This window comes from Stenella coeruleoalba (genome assembly GCF_951394435.1).
Source record: "Stenella coeruleoalba genome assembly, chromosome: 16".
Taxonomy (NCBI): domain Eukaryota; kingdom Metazoa; phylum Chordata; class Mammalia; order Artiodactyla; family Delphinidae; genus Stenella; species Stenella coeruleoalba.
In genome coordinates, this window is record NC_137162.1 from 64,179,229 (window position 1) to 64,191,696 (window position 12,468).

General features: G+C 36.9%; 1 protein-coding gene across 13 annotated transcripts in view; it reads left to right on the forward strand.

The window, feature by feature from the left end:
* CTNNA3 (catenin alpha 3) overlaps positions 1 to 12,468 on the forward strand; it is a 1,677,393-nt gene that overhangs the window by 190,812 nt on the left and 1,474,113 nt on the right. For all 13 annotated transcript variants that reach the window (XM_079899786.1, XM_079899790.1, XM_079899787.1 and 10 more), the window contains one exon: positions 65 to 231. In XM_079899786.1, the coding sequence (XP_079755912.1) occupies positions 65 to 231 (167 nt within the window). The remainder of the gene's footprint in view (positions 1 to 64; positions 232 to 12,468) is intronic.

A 12,468-nucleotide genomic window follows, 5' to 3' on the forward strand; every position in this document is an offset into this window, starting at 1 on the left:
GATAAATGCTGCAACAGGCATAAGTGAAATTAAAGTATAACTTATTTGGGATTATGTGTTTCAGGTGAAGCTCTGAAAGTATCAGCTGAGAGATTTGCAGATGATCCCTGTTATCTCCCAAAAAGGGAGGCTGTGGTTCAAGCTGCCCGTGCCTTGTTGGCTGCAGTTACCAGACTCCTTATCCTCGCAGATATGATTGATGTCATGTGTCTCTTGCAGCATGTGTCAGCTGTAAGTAAAAGATGGCTTAGTTTACCTTGGCATTGTTCTCACTTACAATTCCATTTTCTGAACCTGGCATCAATCCGAGCGCATCCCGGCCTCAGTCACGTTTCTTAATGTCACCCATCAGAAGATGACTGGATTGGGTTGTGAAACTAATGCATACTTGACAAGAATGAAGCCAGAAGTTAGTCTTAAAGCCAGTGGGAGACTGAAAAACAGAAGATGACTTACTGATAAGGAAATGGCTAGGAGAAAGTTCTAGGCTTTTGACCGTTTAAATGATTATGCCCTATATAAATATATATATAGTAACAATTATATAGATAATATAGAAAACAAATATGTAAATATAAATAATTTGAGAACGAGAAACTTAAAAGCTTAAGGCATGTGGAAGCTTATGCTAGTTTGTAAATGAAAACTACTTTGCCAGCTCCTCTTTTTTTTTTTTTTTTTTTTTTTGCGGTACACGGGCCTCTCACTGTTGTGGCCTCTCCCGTTGTGGAGCACAGGCTCCGGACGCGCAGGCTCAGTGGCCATGGCTCACGGGCCCAGCCGCTCCGCGGCATGTGGGATCTTCCCGGACCGGGGCACGAACCTGTGTCCCCCACATTGGCAGGCAGACTCTCAACCACTGCGCCACCAGGGAAGCCCTGCCAGCTCCTCTTGATCTAAGATAAACAGTGCATGTTTGCAGGTAGTCTGTGTTGTCTGTAGTAATCCATTATGAAAATGTATAAATGGATTTAGTAAGAGTAAAGAACATATTTTAACTAGGAGAGACTACAAAGGCAGCAAGATATCTTGCTTGCTTTATTTTGTTAGACAAAACCATTTAGCAGAAGCTTAGTAGAAGGAGAATTTTATTTCAGCCTTTTTCACTTTCTTAATTTATTTAGTTTGACCAAGTCATTAATAGTGTCTAGATGAAAAGGTTGCAAAGAACTCTTTGGAGTCGCTGCTGTTTCTCCTACTTTAAATAGGACCCTTGCTCTTCTGTTCATTAATACATCTGCATTTTCATAAAGGCGCTTGGTGACTGTAGTATCACTACGTTATTAGGCAAATGATGGCCTTGTCTGATTGACCTTCTTGTCAAAATCATTTTCTCTAATTGCTAAGCTAAACCTTTTTTAATCTTTCTCTTACTTACTAATATTTGTTTTAACCCTAAAGCAGAGTGACCTTTCCTTTATACTTTCAGATTCCTTTTCTTTTGATAGTTTTATTACTGCAAAAAGGCAATTTGGCACCTTTTTGTTGTAGCTGTTGTTTAAGTAGCTTTTCAGGAAAGGGATTAGTTTTCATCACTAGCAACTATCTACCAATAGATTTGTATGTGAGATATTTGAACAATGTTTTTTGTTACTTGGCTACTGGTTTGTTGGATACCTTAAACAAATCCCTGAAAATTTCTGAGCTTTATTTTTTATATTTGAATATAGACACTAATAAATGCTATAACCAGAAGTGAGCATGAAAGATTAAATGCCAGGTAATTCCTAGTTCCAATGACTCAGTATTTCCTGTTTTAACTCTAGATTTGTTGGGATAGGCAGAATGAAAGGCTTTGGTAAGGTGAAAATTACTGCCTTTATAATCAATTAGGAGGTGGTAAATTGTGATAGTTTTTTATTGTTTCATCCTTATAAAAATTTATATTTGAATTGTATTATTCAACTCAATTCTTTCAAGGTTTCACATAGAATGAAGGCAAATTGAAAAATATTTTTGGAGATTAAGATTAGAATTATTTAGCCCAATATTCCCCTAAAAGTATTCTGCAGAACCTGTCTTATAAATATGCAACATGAAAAAAAGTTTTTATTATGGTCAGTGCTGCACACTGAAATTCCCTTTGAATGTTTTTGATGCACATTAGCATTAAAGTTGGTGAGAAATATTGAAGCAAAGAAAGTTGTTTAACTTTGCTTAACCCAGAGTTTCCCAAATTTCTTGACCCCAGAACTCTTCTATAATATATGAATCCTGGAACATTCTCAGACCATACATTGGAATATTGTGACTTAGAATATTTTTAATGTTTATGGTTCTATTAAATTTCTACTTAGAATGAAAAAATCGTAGTGGATAAACTTCAGTGCCCTTCTACTCTAGTATATTATTGAAGTAGATAGACTGTCCTACAATATGCGATACACACAACTGTCTAACAATATATGTGATCACTTTCTGTGATAGCAATCTCAATTCTGTGAGACAGTGAAGCAGATATTGGATAATTCTAATTGCTGAAGACATTTTTCTCAAACTGAGCTTAAAGCTGCATCCCTGCTATTTCCATTCACTGCTTCTAGTTTACTTTCTGGAGAAACACAGAATCAAGGCAATAGGAAAATGCAGTTTTCAAGTAACTGATGGTTACTCTTAGGACTTACATATGTCTTATCTTATTTAAGCTAAAAATTTCTTGACCTTTGAATGTTCCTTATATGACAGTTTCAGACTACTCTGGATACTCTAGAATTTCCATGTCTTGTATGATCTTGTTTCAGTCTTTTTTTTTTAACATCTTTATTGGAGTATAATTGCTTTACAATGGTGTGTTAGTTTCTGCTTTATAATGAAGTGAATCAGCTATACATATACATATGTTCCCGTATCTCTTCCCTCTTGCGTCTCCCTCCCATCCTCGCTATCCCATCTCTCTAGGTGGTCACAAAGCACCGAGCTGATCTCCCTGTGCTATGCGGCTGCTTCCCACTAGCTATCTGTTTTATATTTGGTAGTGTATATATATGTCCATGCCACTCTCGCACTTTGTCCCAGCTTACCCTTCCCCCTCCCCGTGTCCTCAAGTCCATTCTCTACGTCTGCATCTTTATTCCTGTCCTGCCCCTAGGTTCTTCAGAACCATTTTTCTTTGTTTTTTAGATTCCATGTATATATGTTAGCATACGGTATTTGTTTTTCTCTTTCTGACTTACTTCACTCTGTATGACAGTCTCTAGGTCCATCCACCTCACTACAAATAACTCAGTTTCATTTCTTTTTATGGCTGAGTAATATTCCATTGTATATGTGTGCCACATCTTCTTTATCCATTCATCTGTCGATGGACACTTAGGTTGCTTCCATGTCCTGGCTGTTGTGAAGAGAGCTGCAATGAACATTGTGGTACATGACTTTTTTTGAATTATGGTTTTCTCAGGGTATATGCCCAGTAGTGGGAATGCTGGGTTGTATGGCAGTTCTATTTTTAGTTTTTTAAGGAACCTCCACACTGTTCTCCATAGTGGCTCTATCAATTTACATTCCTACCAACAATGCAAGAGGGTTCCCTTTTCTCCACATGCTCTCCAGCATTTATTGTTTCTCGATTTTTTGATGATGGCCATTCTGACTGGTGTGAGATGATATCTCATTGTAGTTTTGATTTGCATTTCTCTAATGATTAGTGATGTTGAGCATCCTTTCTTGTGTTTGTTGGCAATCTGTATATCTTCTTTGGAGAAATGTCTATTTAGGTATTCTGTCCATTTTTGGATTGGGTTGTTTGTTTTTTTTGTTATTGAGCTGCATGAGCTGCTTGTAAATTTTGGAGATTAATCCTATGTCAGTTGCTTCATTTGCAAATATTTTCTCCCATTCTGAGGGTTGTCTTTTCATCTTGCTTATATTTTCCTTTGCTGTGCAAAAGCTTTTAAGTTTTTTGATGTACTTTAACACTGTAAGCAGGTTTGTTTTATGGTTAAAGTTTGAAAATTTCAGTGTCTGGACTCCCTGGGTGTCTGCTTGTGCTGTTGTCATTTTATTATGCTCATGGTGTCTTGTCTTCTCATGTGAATGGCTATCTTTGTATACTAAATGTTACCTCTTCTGGAACTTATATCAGGAAATTCCGCACTGTTTTGTTAGCTTTTTGATGTTTTTAACATGAAGTATTTTATATTTCATCAAATTTTGTTAGTTTTCTTCAGCAGAGGGTTGAATTGTGACTTACTAATTTGCTAATATAGGAAACAAAAATCCCCCAAATCATCTCTGTAAATCCTTTCCTATGCATATTCTAGATAGGTAACTGCCATAAAATGTTGAAATCAAAACATCTTGAAATAAAAACAAATGCTTTCATGTGAACATTCCATATTTTACTTGGACAGTTACCTCCCTGATTTAATGTCCAGTATTATCTTACCTATTATGATAGCCTTGTCATGCTGTTGGTTCTTACTGATTTTGTGATCAATTAAAACCTCCAAGTCTCTGAACTCAGACTACTTTTAATCTAGATCTTCCTCCTGTGATACTAGTTTTATCTTTTTATATGTAAAGGTTGATGTTATATTTATATTCAATGCATTTTACCTTCTTAGTTGTCTTTTTGTTATATCCATCCAGATCTTTTTTTTTTTTTTTTTTTTGCTGTACACGGGCCTCTCACTGTTGTGGCCTCTCCCACTGCGGAGCACAGGCTCCGGATGCACAGGCTCAGCGGCCACGGCTCATGGGCCCAGCCGCTCCGTGGCATGTGGGATCTTCCTGGACCGGGGCACGAACCCGTGTCCCCTGCATCGGCAGGCGGACTCTCAACCCCTGCTCCACCAGGGAAGCCCCATCCAGATCTTTTTGACGTTTGATTTGTTTTCCCCTCCCAAATTGGTGTCATTTTCAGATTTCTTTAACAATTTATTCATTAAAAATTGTTTAATGCTATAGCTTTCTTTTAGATAGCATCAATCAAATATTAACATGTTTTGAATAAAGTCGTTGAAATGAGCTTCAAACTCACTTCATTTGAATGAATAAACCATGTTTCTTTATTTTATTCTCTAGTACTTTCTCAAAGGCCTTTCTGAAATCAAGATGTATTATATCTGTGGCATCACAGATTTACCAGTCTCGTAGCCCCAGTTTTAAGGGAAATGACGTTAGTTTGGCATGACTTACTTTTAATAACCCCATAAGAGCTCTAAGTGACCATTGTTTGCTTGGTTTTATTCCTTTTCTATTTTTTTTTTGACTTTCATTTTTCAGTTACTCACATCCTACTTACTTATGGTTATAAACCACTCATCTGCTAGCATCTCCTTGCCCTTAAGATCTAGATATAATTGGTTTGAACCCTCATTCCACGTCCTGTAAAGTACAATGTTCTCCCAAGATTTCTGCAAATTTTCTTAGGCTCATATTCTCAGGGTCATCTCTGGCTCCAAGCTCTTGCTTCCACAGAATTACTTTAGGTTATGGATGGTCTTTCTACTGCTATTCTATAGTATGTTAATTCATACTTGGAAGATGACCCTTTTCCCCTTTAACACACACATATACATACAAATACTCCTGCACAAGGCATGTTCATGTATATGGCAAATCTATTAGAAACTTGGAAGGTGGAAGGGAGGGGGTTCTGTAGTGTAACAATATATTCTAAGTGGTTTCAGTTTGTATATTAGAAATCTTCAAAATCGTTTGAAGCAACTTCATCTCATTGTCCTTCTACCTCCTTTCTCCCTTACCTACTCTCCTTTGTTTTCCCTCACACCCCTAAGGAGTAAAATATTCTGTCAAGACACCGTTGACTCGGCCTCTGCTCATTTGTGTCCTTAGATATCACTATGTCTCTTAAATTACATCTGAAGGTATTTTCCTCAATATAAACTGTTCCTTTCCTAAGAACTCTGTAGTCAACTCCCTCTCTCTCTCTCTCTCTCTCTCTCTCTCTCTCTCTCTCTCTCTCTCTCTTTCTCTCTGTCTCTTTCTCTCTCTCTCACATACACACCATCCTATTGTAAAATAATCTATGTTTTTTGCGGGGAGGGCATCAACTTTGAAGATCTAGATTTCTTCTTCTGGACACACATTCTTCTTTCAAAAGCAGGGGCCTAATTTTTTATTTCTTTTCCTAGTTTTGAATATGATGGACAAAGACCTGCCTCTCCTCCAGTCTTATTATTTTATGCAAGCTTCTGCTCAGTTTGGGCTTTCTCCCCCCAATAACACTCACAAAAATCCCTGCTACATTTTTTTGGTATTTATTCTTTATTGCACAGTGTCAAAGAATTCCTCTGCTATCACAATGTTTTCTTAAGTGGCCTTACTCTTTTCTTCCTTATTATAATTTTTTTCTAAATAACAAAATTCTTCATCCCTATTGAGGTATATTTCCTTTTATAAGTCGGGTAAATGAGATATTACTCTACTTTTGATTGATAGTCCGTACCTATATATTTCCTGATTCCTTATCTTTATTAAATTATCCTCTTTCCACTGAGACTGTCCCAGAGATGCAGTTATGATCAAACATTTATGAAGATGTAGACTGAGACCACCAACTCATGCAAACATGATTCACTGAGTAACTCTCCATAGGATAAGTACTGCCAGCCAATACAGAGTTAATATATAATTAAATATATCAAGGATTCCTGACTTGGCAGTTTTAAATGTGTCTAGTTCCTTAAGGAAGTACATGTTTTCTTCTGGGGGGAATTAAGTCCAAATCAAAGGTAAGAGAGGACAGAGAAAAAAAGCGATGATATTTCAGTATGTAATTAATTGTAGAAACTTGGAAAGGCAGTTTGGCTTTATTACCACCACTGCTGATAATTTTCTATGGGAATTTAAATTTAAAAATTTCTCTCTGGTACTGTTCAAGTTTTTTTTAACTTTTTTGTACTATTTATACATCTCGAGATTCCACATCCTATTTTATTGGCATATGAATTTTGTAAGGGTCAGTTTTCTTTGAGAGAATGTTGGCTTGCATATCTCTTGCTTTCTTTGGGGGTCAGGGCAAGATGGAGAGCAAAGATGGCTTTTGGCAGCAGGGAGACCTTGCCTGAATCCTGGTTCTGTTGTTGATTAGCTGGGCGACTTTGGGAAAATTAAAAATTTGTGAACCTTAGTTTCTTCTTCTGAGCTATATGGATAATAAAACTTACTCTGAATACTTAGGGGCCTTGTGAAGATTAAATGATATAATATATAAAATACCTTGTAAGAACTGGTGCAAATTTTCTTTCACCTTCCTTCCTTTCCTTGTCCTACCTTTTTCCACTATGGTACCTTGCTCCCATTTTTCGACTCCTGCAGTGCAATATTCTCCTTATTCCTAAAAATGAAGGGAAATAAATTAACTCCTGAGTTGAACTAACTTCTCTGACTTTTTCTGTTATCATACCATAGCCTGTTTTATTTTTTTTAAATGGGAATATTTGTCCCTTTGGATTAAAAAATAGACCGATGTCATTATAGGAAATGGCACCTCTATTTAATAACTTTTTATGTCAAATACATATTTAATATTTGCTACAAGCATTGCTATAAAGCATTTGTATACTGAACAATAATTCTGAATATGAAGAATATTCATAACATTGACAGAAAATCACACATTACAATAATGGTAACTGAGACTTTTTGATGCCACCTTCTATTGTTAAAATGCAGATATGTACCAGCAAAAGGGTTTCTAAATCTTATTTTTAAAAATATCAGCAGTTTATAAGGAGAGAAATTACTATATAGTTAAATTGCTGTTAGAAGCCAAGTATATTCTACAGGAGATTCTTGGCAAAATATGTAGAGAGCTTTTAACGTTTAAAGAAAAAACCAAGTCACAGGACTGGTATTAGATGGAATAGGAGAAATAAGAAATGGAGGCAAATAGGACACAAATTGCTGGATTTGTGCTGAATTTCATATTGAAAACTTTAGAGACAAAGGAAATTTAAGCCATGTAAAAAAATTTAACTTTTAAAAAGGACTTGCATCATTCCAGGTAGCTCGAGTTTCATTAATTAGTCCATTCAGCAGACAGTTATTTTTTGTGTGCTTACTGTGTGCCAGTCACCATAATATGTGCTAGAGAGTCAGATTTAGAAAATACACTACCATGGTCCTGTTCTCCTGGAATTATTGTGGAGGCATGATGGCAGTTATATCAAGGGAGTGTTTTGAATGAATAATGCAAGGCTAAGTTTGGAGAGTGAGTTAACTAGACAAAGAAAGTGGTGCGGGCAGAGAGCATTTTACCTGGAGGGAATAGTACATGCTTAAAGACCAGTAGTAGTTCTAAACGGCTGGGATGAAGGATGATTTTGTGGGAGGAACAAGAGTTGAAGCTGCAGAGGTAGGCATAGACCTACTTGTGACAGGCCTATGTGCTAAGTTAAAAAGTTTGAACTTTAGTCTGAAAGCTAAGGGGGAACTATTAAAGATTTTAAGCAGGGAAATGATACAAGATTTGAATTTTAGGACTATTATTCTGGTAGCAGTGGGCAAGGGGGCCAGAGTGGAGGCAGAGATGCCAGTGATGAGGTGATGTCATCTGGTTGTGAAATGATGGTGTGGGGTGGGGAATGAATGATAAAAATGACGGAGGAACAGTCTGCAATTTGGAAAGTGATTGGAATCTGTTCAGAAGGAAAGGGAAGCATCAAGCAACCTTCGAGGAATCTAGTTGGGCTTTGAGGACATTGGTTTGCTGTTTACATAGAGGAGAAGCAGTTTATAGATTTTATACATATTGGATTTGAGGCATGTATGAGAGGTACTAGACATTGAAAGATACATTTGGAGCGAATAAGATTGGAAAGCCTCAAGAAGTAAGCATTAGGAGAAGCAATTGGTTTGTATGAGGTCACCTGGGGAAGGTTTCTAGGGTGAACTTAAACCTTTTTCACAAATCTTTGAGACCTTGTGGTTTGGTGGAATGCTCACTGAATGATGAATCAGGTTTGTGTTCAGTCTTGCCTCAGTAGGGATATTTGGGATAACTTCTCACTGGAGTCCCTGCCCCTGGGGGTTGTTTCATAGTCCAGCACTCTAGCCTTTCTGAGGGGGCTCCCCAGAAAACTGGCTTTATCTTGCCTGTCTTGGAGTTCTGATCCATCAAAGTCTAGCCACCTGGTAGGGAGAAATGGAGGGGGTGGCTTAGACTGGTAAAACACCACAGCTCCCTGCCCCCTCTGGCTCAGCACAGAGTAAGTAGACAAAAACTGCAGCTGCCTGTTTCTCCATAGGGAGTGAGAGTTGGTAGAAGCCCAGCTGTTTGGTGGGAGGTCTTCTCTTGCATAAAGCCAGTCCACAAAGTCTAGGAAAGGTGCCTGCTTTGTCGAATATGTAGACAGCAACACAGAGAGCTAAGGAAAATGAAGAATCAGGCAAAGATGTTCCAAACAAAGGAATGAGATGAATCTCCAGAAACTGACCCTAATGAAACAGAGTTATATGATTTACCTGACAGTGAATTCAAAATAACAGTCATAAAGATGCTCACTGAGGCCAAGAGAACAATGCATGAACAAAGTGAGAATTTCAACGAAGAGGTAAAAAATATAATAAGTACGAAACAAATCATGGAGCTAAAGAACACAACAATTGAACTGAAAAATTCAACAGCAGACTAGATCAAGCAGAAGAAAGGATCAGTGAACTTGAAGATAGGTCACTGGAAATAGTTTAGTCAGAGGAGCAAAAAGAAACAAATGAAGAGTGAAGATAGCTAAAGGATTTATTGAATACCATTAAACATTATGGGAGTATCAGCAGGAGAAAAGAGAGATAGAAAAAGGACCAGGAAGCTTATTCAAATAAATAATGGCTGGTAATGCCCTAAATCTGGGGAAAGAAATGGCAATCCAGATCTAAGTAGCCCAAAAGATACTGAAAAACATGTACCCAAAGAAATCTGTGCTGGACGCATTATACAGTAGTAGCCATTATCTGTAGTTTTGCTATCCTTGGTTTCAGTTACCCATGGTCAACTGTGGTCCAAAAATATTAAATGGAAAATTCCAGAGATAAACAATTCATAAGTTTTAAATTGTATGCTGTTCTGTGTAGTGTGATGAAATCTCATGCCATCCTGCTCTGTCCTGTCTGGGACATGAATCATCTCTTTGTCTAGTGTATCCATGCTTTTTATGCTACCTGCCTGTTAGTATAAGAAAAAAACAGTATGTATGTGGTTTGGTACTATGCATAGTTTCAGGTATCCCTGGGGGGTCTTGGAATGTATCCCTGCAATAAGGGCAGACTACTGTAATCAAATTGTCAAAAGTCAAAGAGAAAAAGGGAGTGAAAAACAACAAACAAGAGAAAATCAACTTGTCACATACAAGGCAACCCCTATAAGGCTATCAGTGGATTTTTCAGCAGAAACTTTGCAGGCCAGAGGCAGTGCTGAAAGAAAAAAACTGCCATCTAAGAATACTATACCCAGCAAAACTTATCTTCAAAAATGGATCAATAAAGAATTTCCAAGGTTGTCAGGGTGGTACTGGGAGGTGAGGGGGAGTACATGACAGGCGGCATCAGCCAGGGAGGCTTGGGAAACTATGGTGTGGTCACTGTGAGCCAAATAGAGCCATGGAAATTGCCATCCGGTCCCAGCTCCCTTGTGTAGTCCTGGCTGGTGGCTCAGCCCAGTGGGCCTGTTGGCACCACAGCCTGTGGAGCTCGAGAACATCATAGTGAACATGGTACTACTCAAGGCCAGGGAAGGTGTTTTTTTTTTTTTTTTTTTTTTAACTAAAAAAAGAGTTTACCATACAAAAGCTGATGGAGTTCATCACCACTACACCTGGCCTACAAGAATAGCTAAAGGGAGTACTTCAAGTTGAAATGAAAAGATTTGAAATAGCAACACTACAGCATAAGGAAGTATGAAACTCTGGTAATGGTAAATATATAGACAAATACAGAATACTGTATTACTGTAATGGTGGTAGGTAAATCACTTTTCATTCTAGTATAAAAGTTAAGAGAAAAAATATTTAAAATAGCTATGACTAAAAAATATGGTAAAATTATACAACATGAATAGATGTAAATTTTGAGAACAGTAACATAAAGTGTGTGTGTGTGTGTGTGTGTGTGTGTGTGAGAGAGAGAAGTAAAAGTGCAGTTTTTGTATGCAACTGAACTTAAGTTGTTATCTGCTTAAAACAGACTGTTACATTTTATGTAAACCCCAAAGTAACCACAAAAAATACAGTAGAAGTTACACACACACACACACACACACACACACACAAAGAAATCAAAGTGTATCAATATAAAAAACCCAGCAAAACATAAAGGAAGATAGCAAGAGAGGAAAAGACAGAAAAAAGAACTAAGAGATTAACAAAAGCAACTGATGAAGTGGCAATAGTAAATCCTTCTCTATCAATAATTACTTTAAATGTAAGTGGATTAAACTCAATCAAAGGACACAAAGTGGCTGACTGGATTAAAAAAACAAGACCCAACTGTATGCTGTGCAAAAGAAACTTACTTTAGATTTAAGGATACATACAGGCTGCATGTAAAGGGATGGAAAAAGATATTCCATGCAAATGGTAACCAAAAGGGATCAGTAGCTATATTTAGACAAAAGGAAGTTTAAGTCAAAAACTATCAAAAGGGACAAAGAAGGACATTATATAATGGTGAAAGTGTAAATTCACCAGGAAGATAAAACAATTATAAATATATATGCATCCAACATTAGAGAACCTAAATGTATTAAGCAAACATTGACAGACTGAAGGGAGAAATAGATAGCAATACAATAGGTGGGAGTCTTCAGTACCTCACTTTGAAAAATGGATAGAACATCTAGACAGAAGATCAATAGGGAAACAGAAGACCTGAACAATAATATAAACCAAATGGATCTAACAGACATATATGGAACATTTCACCCAACAGTAGCAGAATGCACATTCTTCTCAAATGCACACGGCTCTTTCTCCAGGATAGATAACATGTTAGGTCACAAAACAAGTCTTAACAAATCTAAGAAGATTAAAATAATATCAAGGATCTTTTCTGCCACAATGGAATGAAACTAGAAATTGACAGAGAAGGAAAACTGGAAAATTTACAAATATGTGGAAATTATATGACACACTTTTGAACCATTAGGTCAAAGTTGGAATCAGAAAGGAAATTAGGAAATTCCTTGAAACAAATGAAAATGAAAATATATCAGAACTTATGGGATGCAGCAAAACTAGTGTTAAGAAGGAAGTTCACAGAGATAAATCCCTACATTAACACATTATTGACCAGAGACCTATTAATACATCTTTTGTTACCTGAACGTTATTGACCGGAGACATATCAATACGTTTTTAGAGAGTGATACAATTAACATCACCATGCGAAGTTGTTAGAGCTTAAAATTGATCAGGGGTTCATTATACAACTTATGATTGTCATTATCATTCACATTTTGCTCTGTTAGGTTTTTGTTCCCACCTTGTATATATTATAAATGCAAGTTTATTA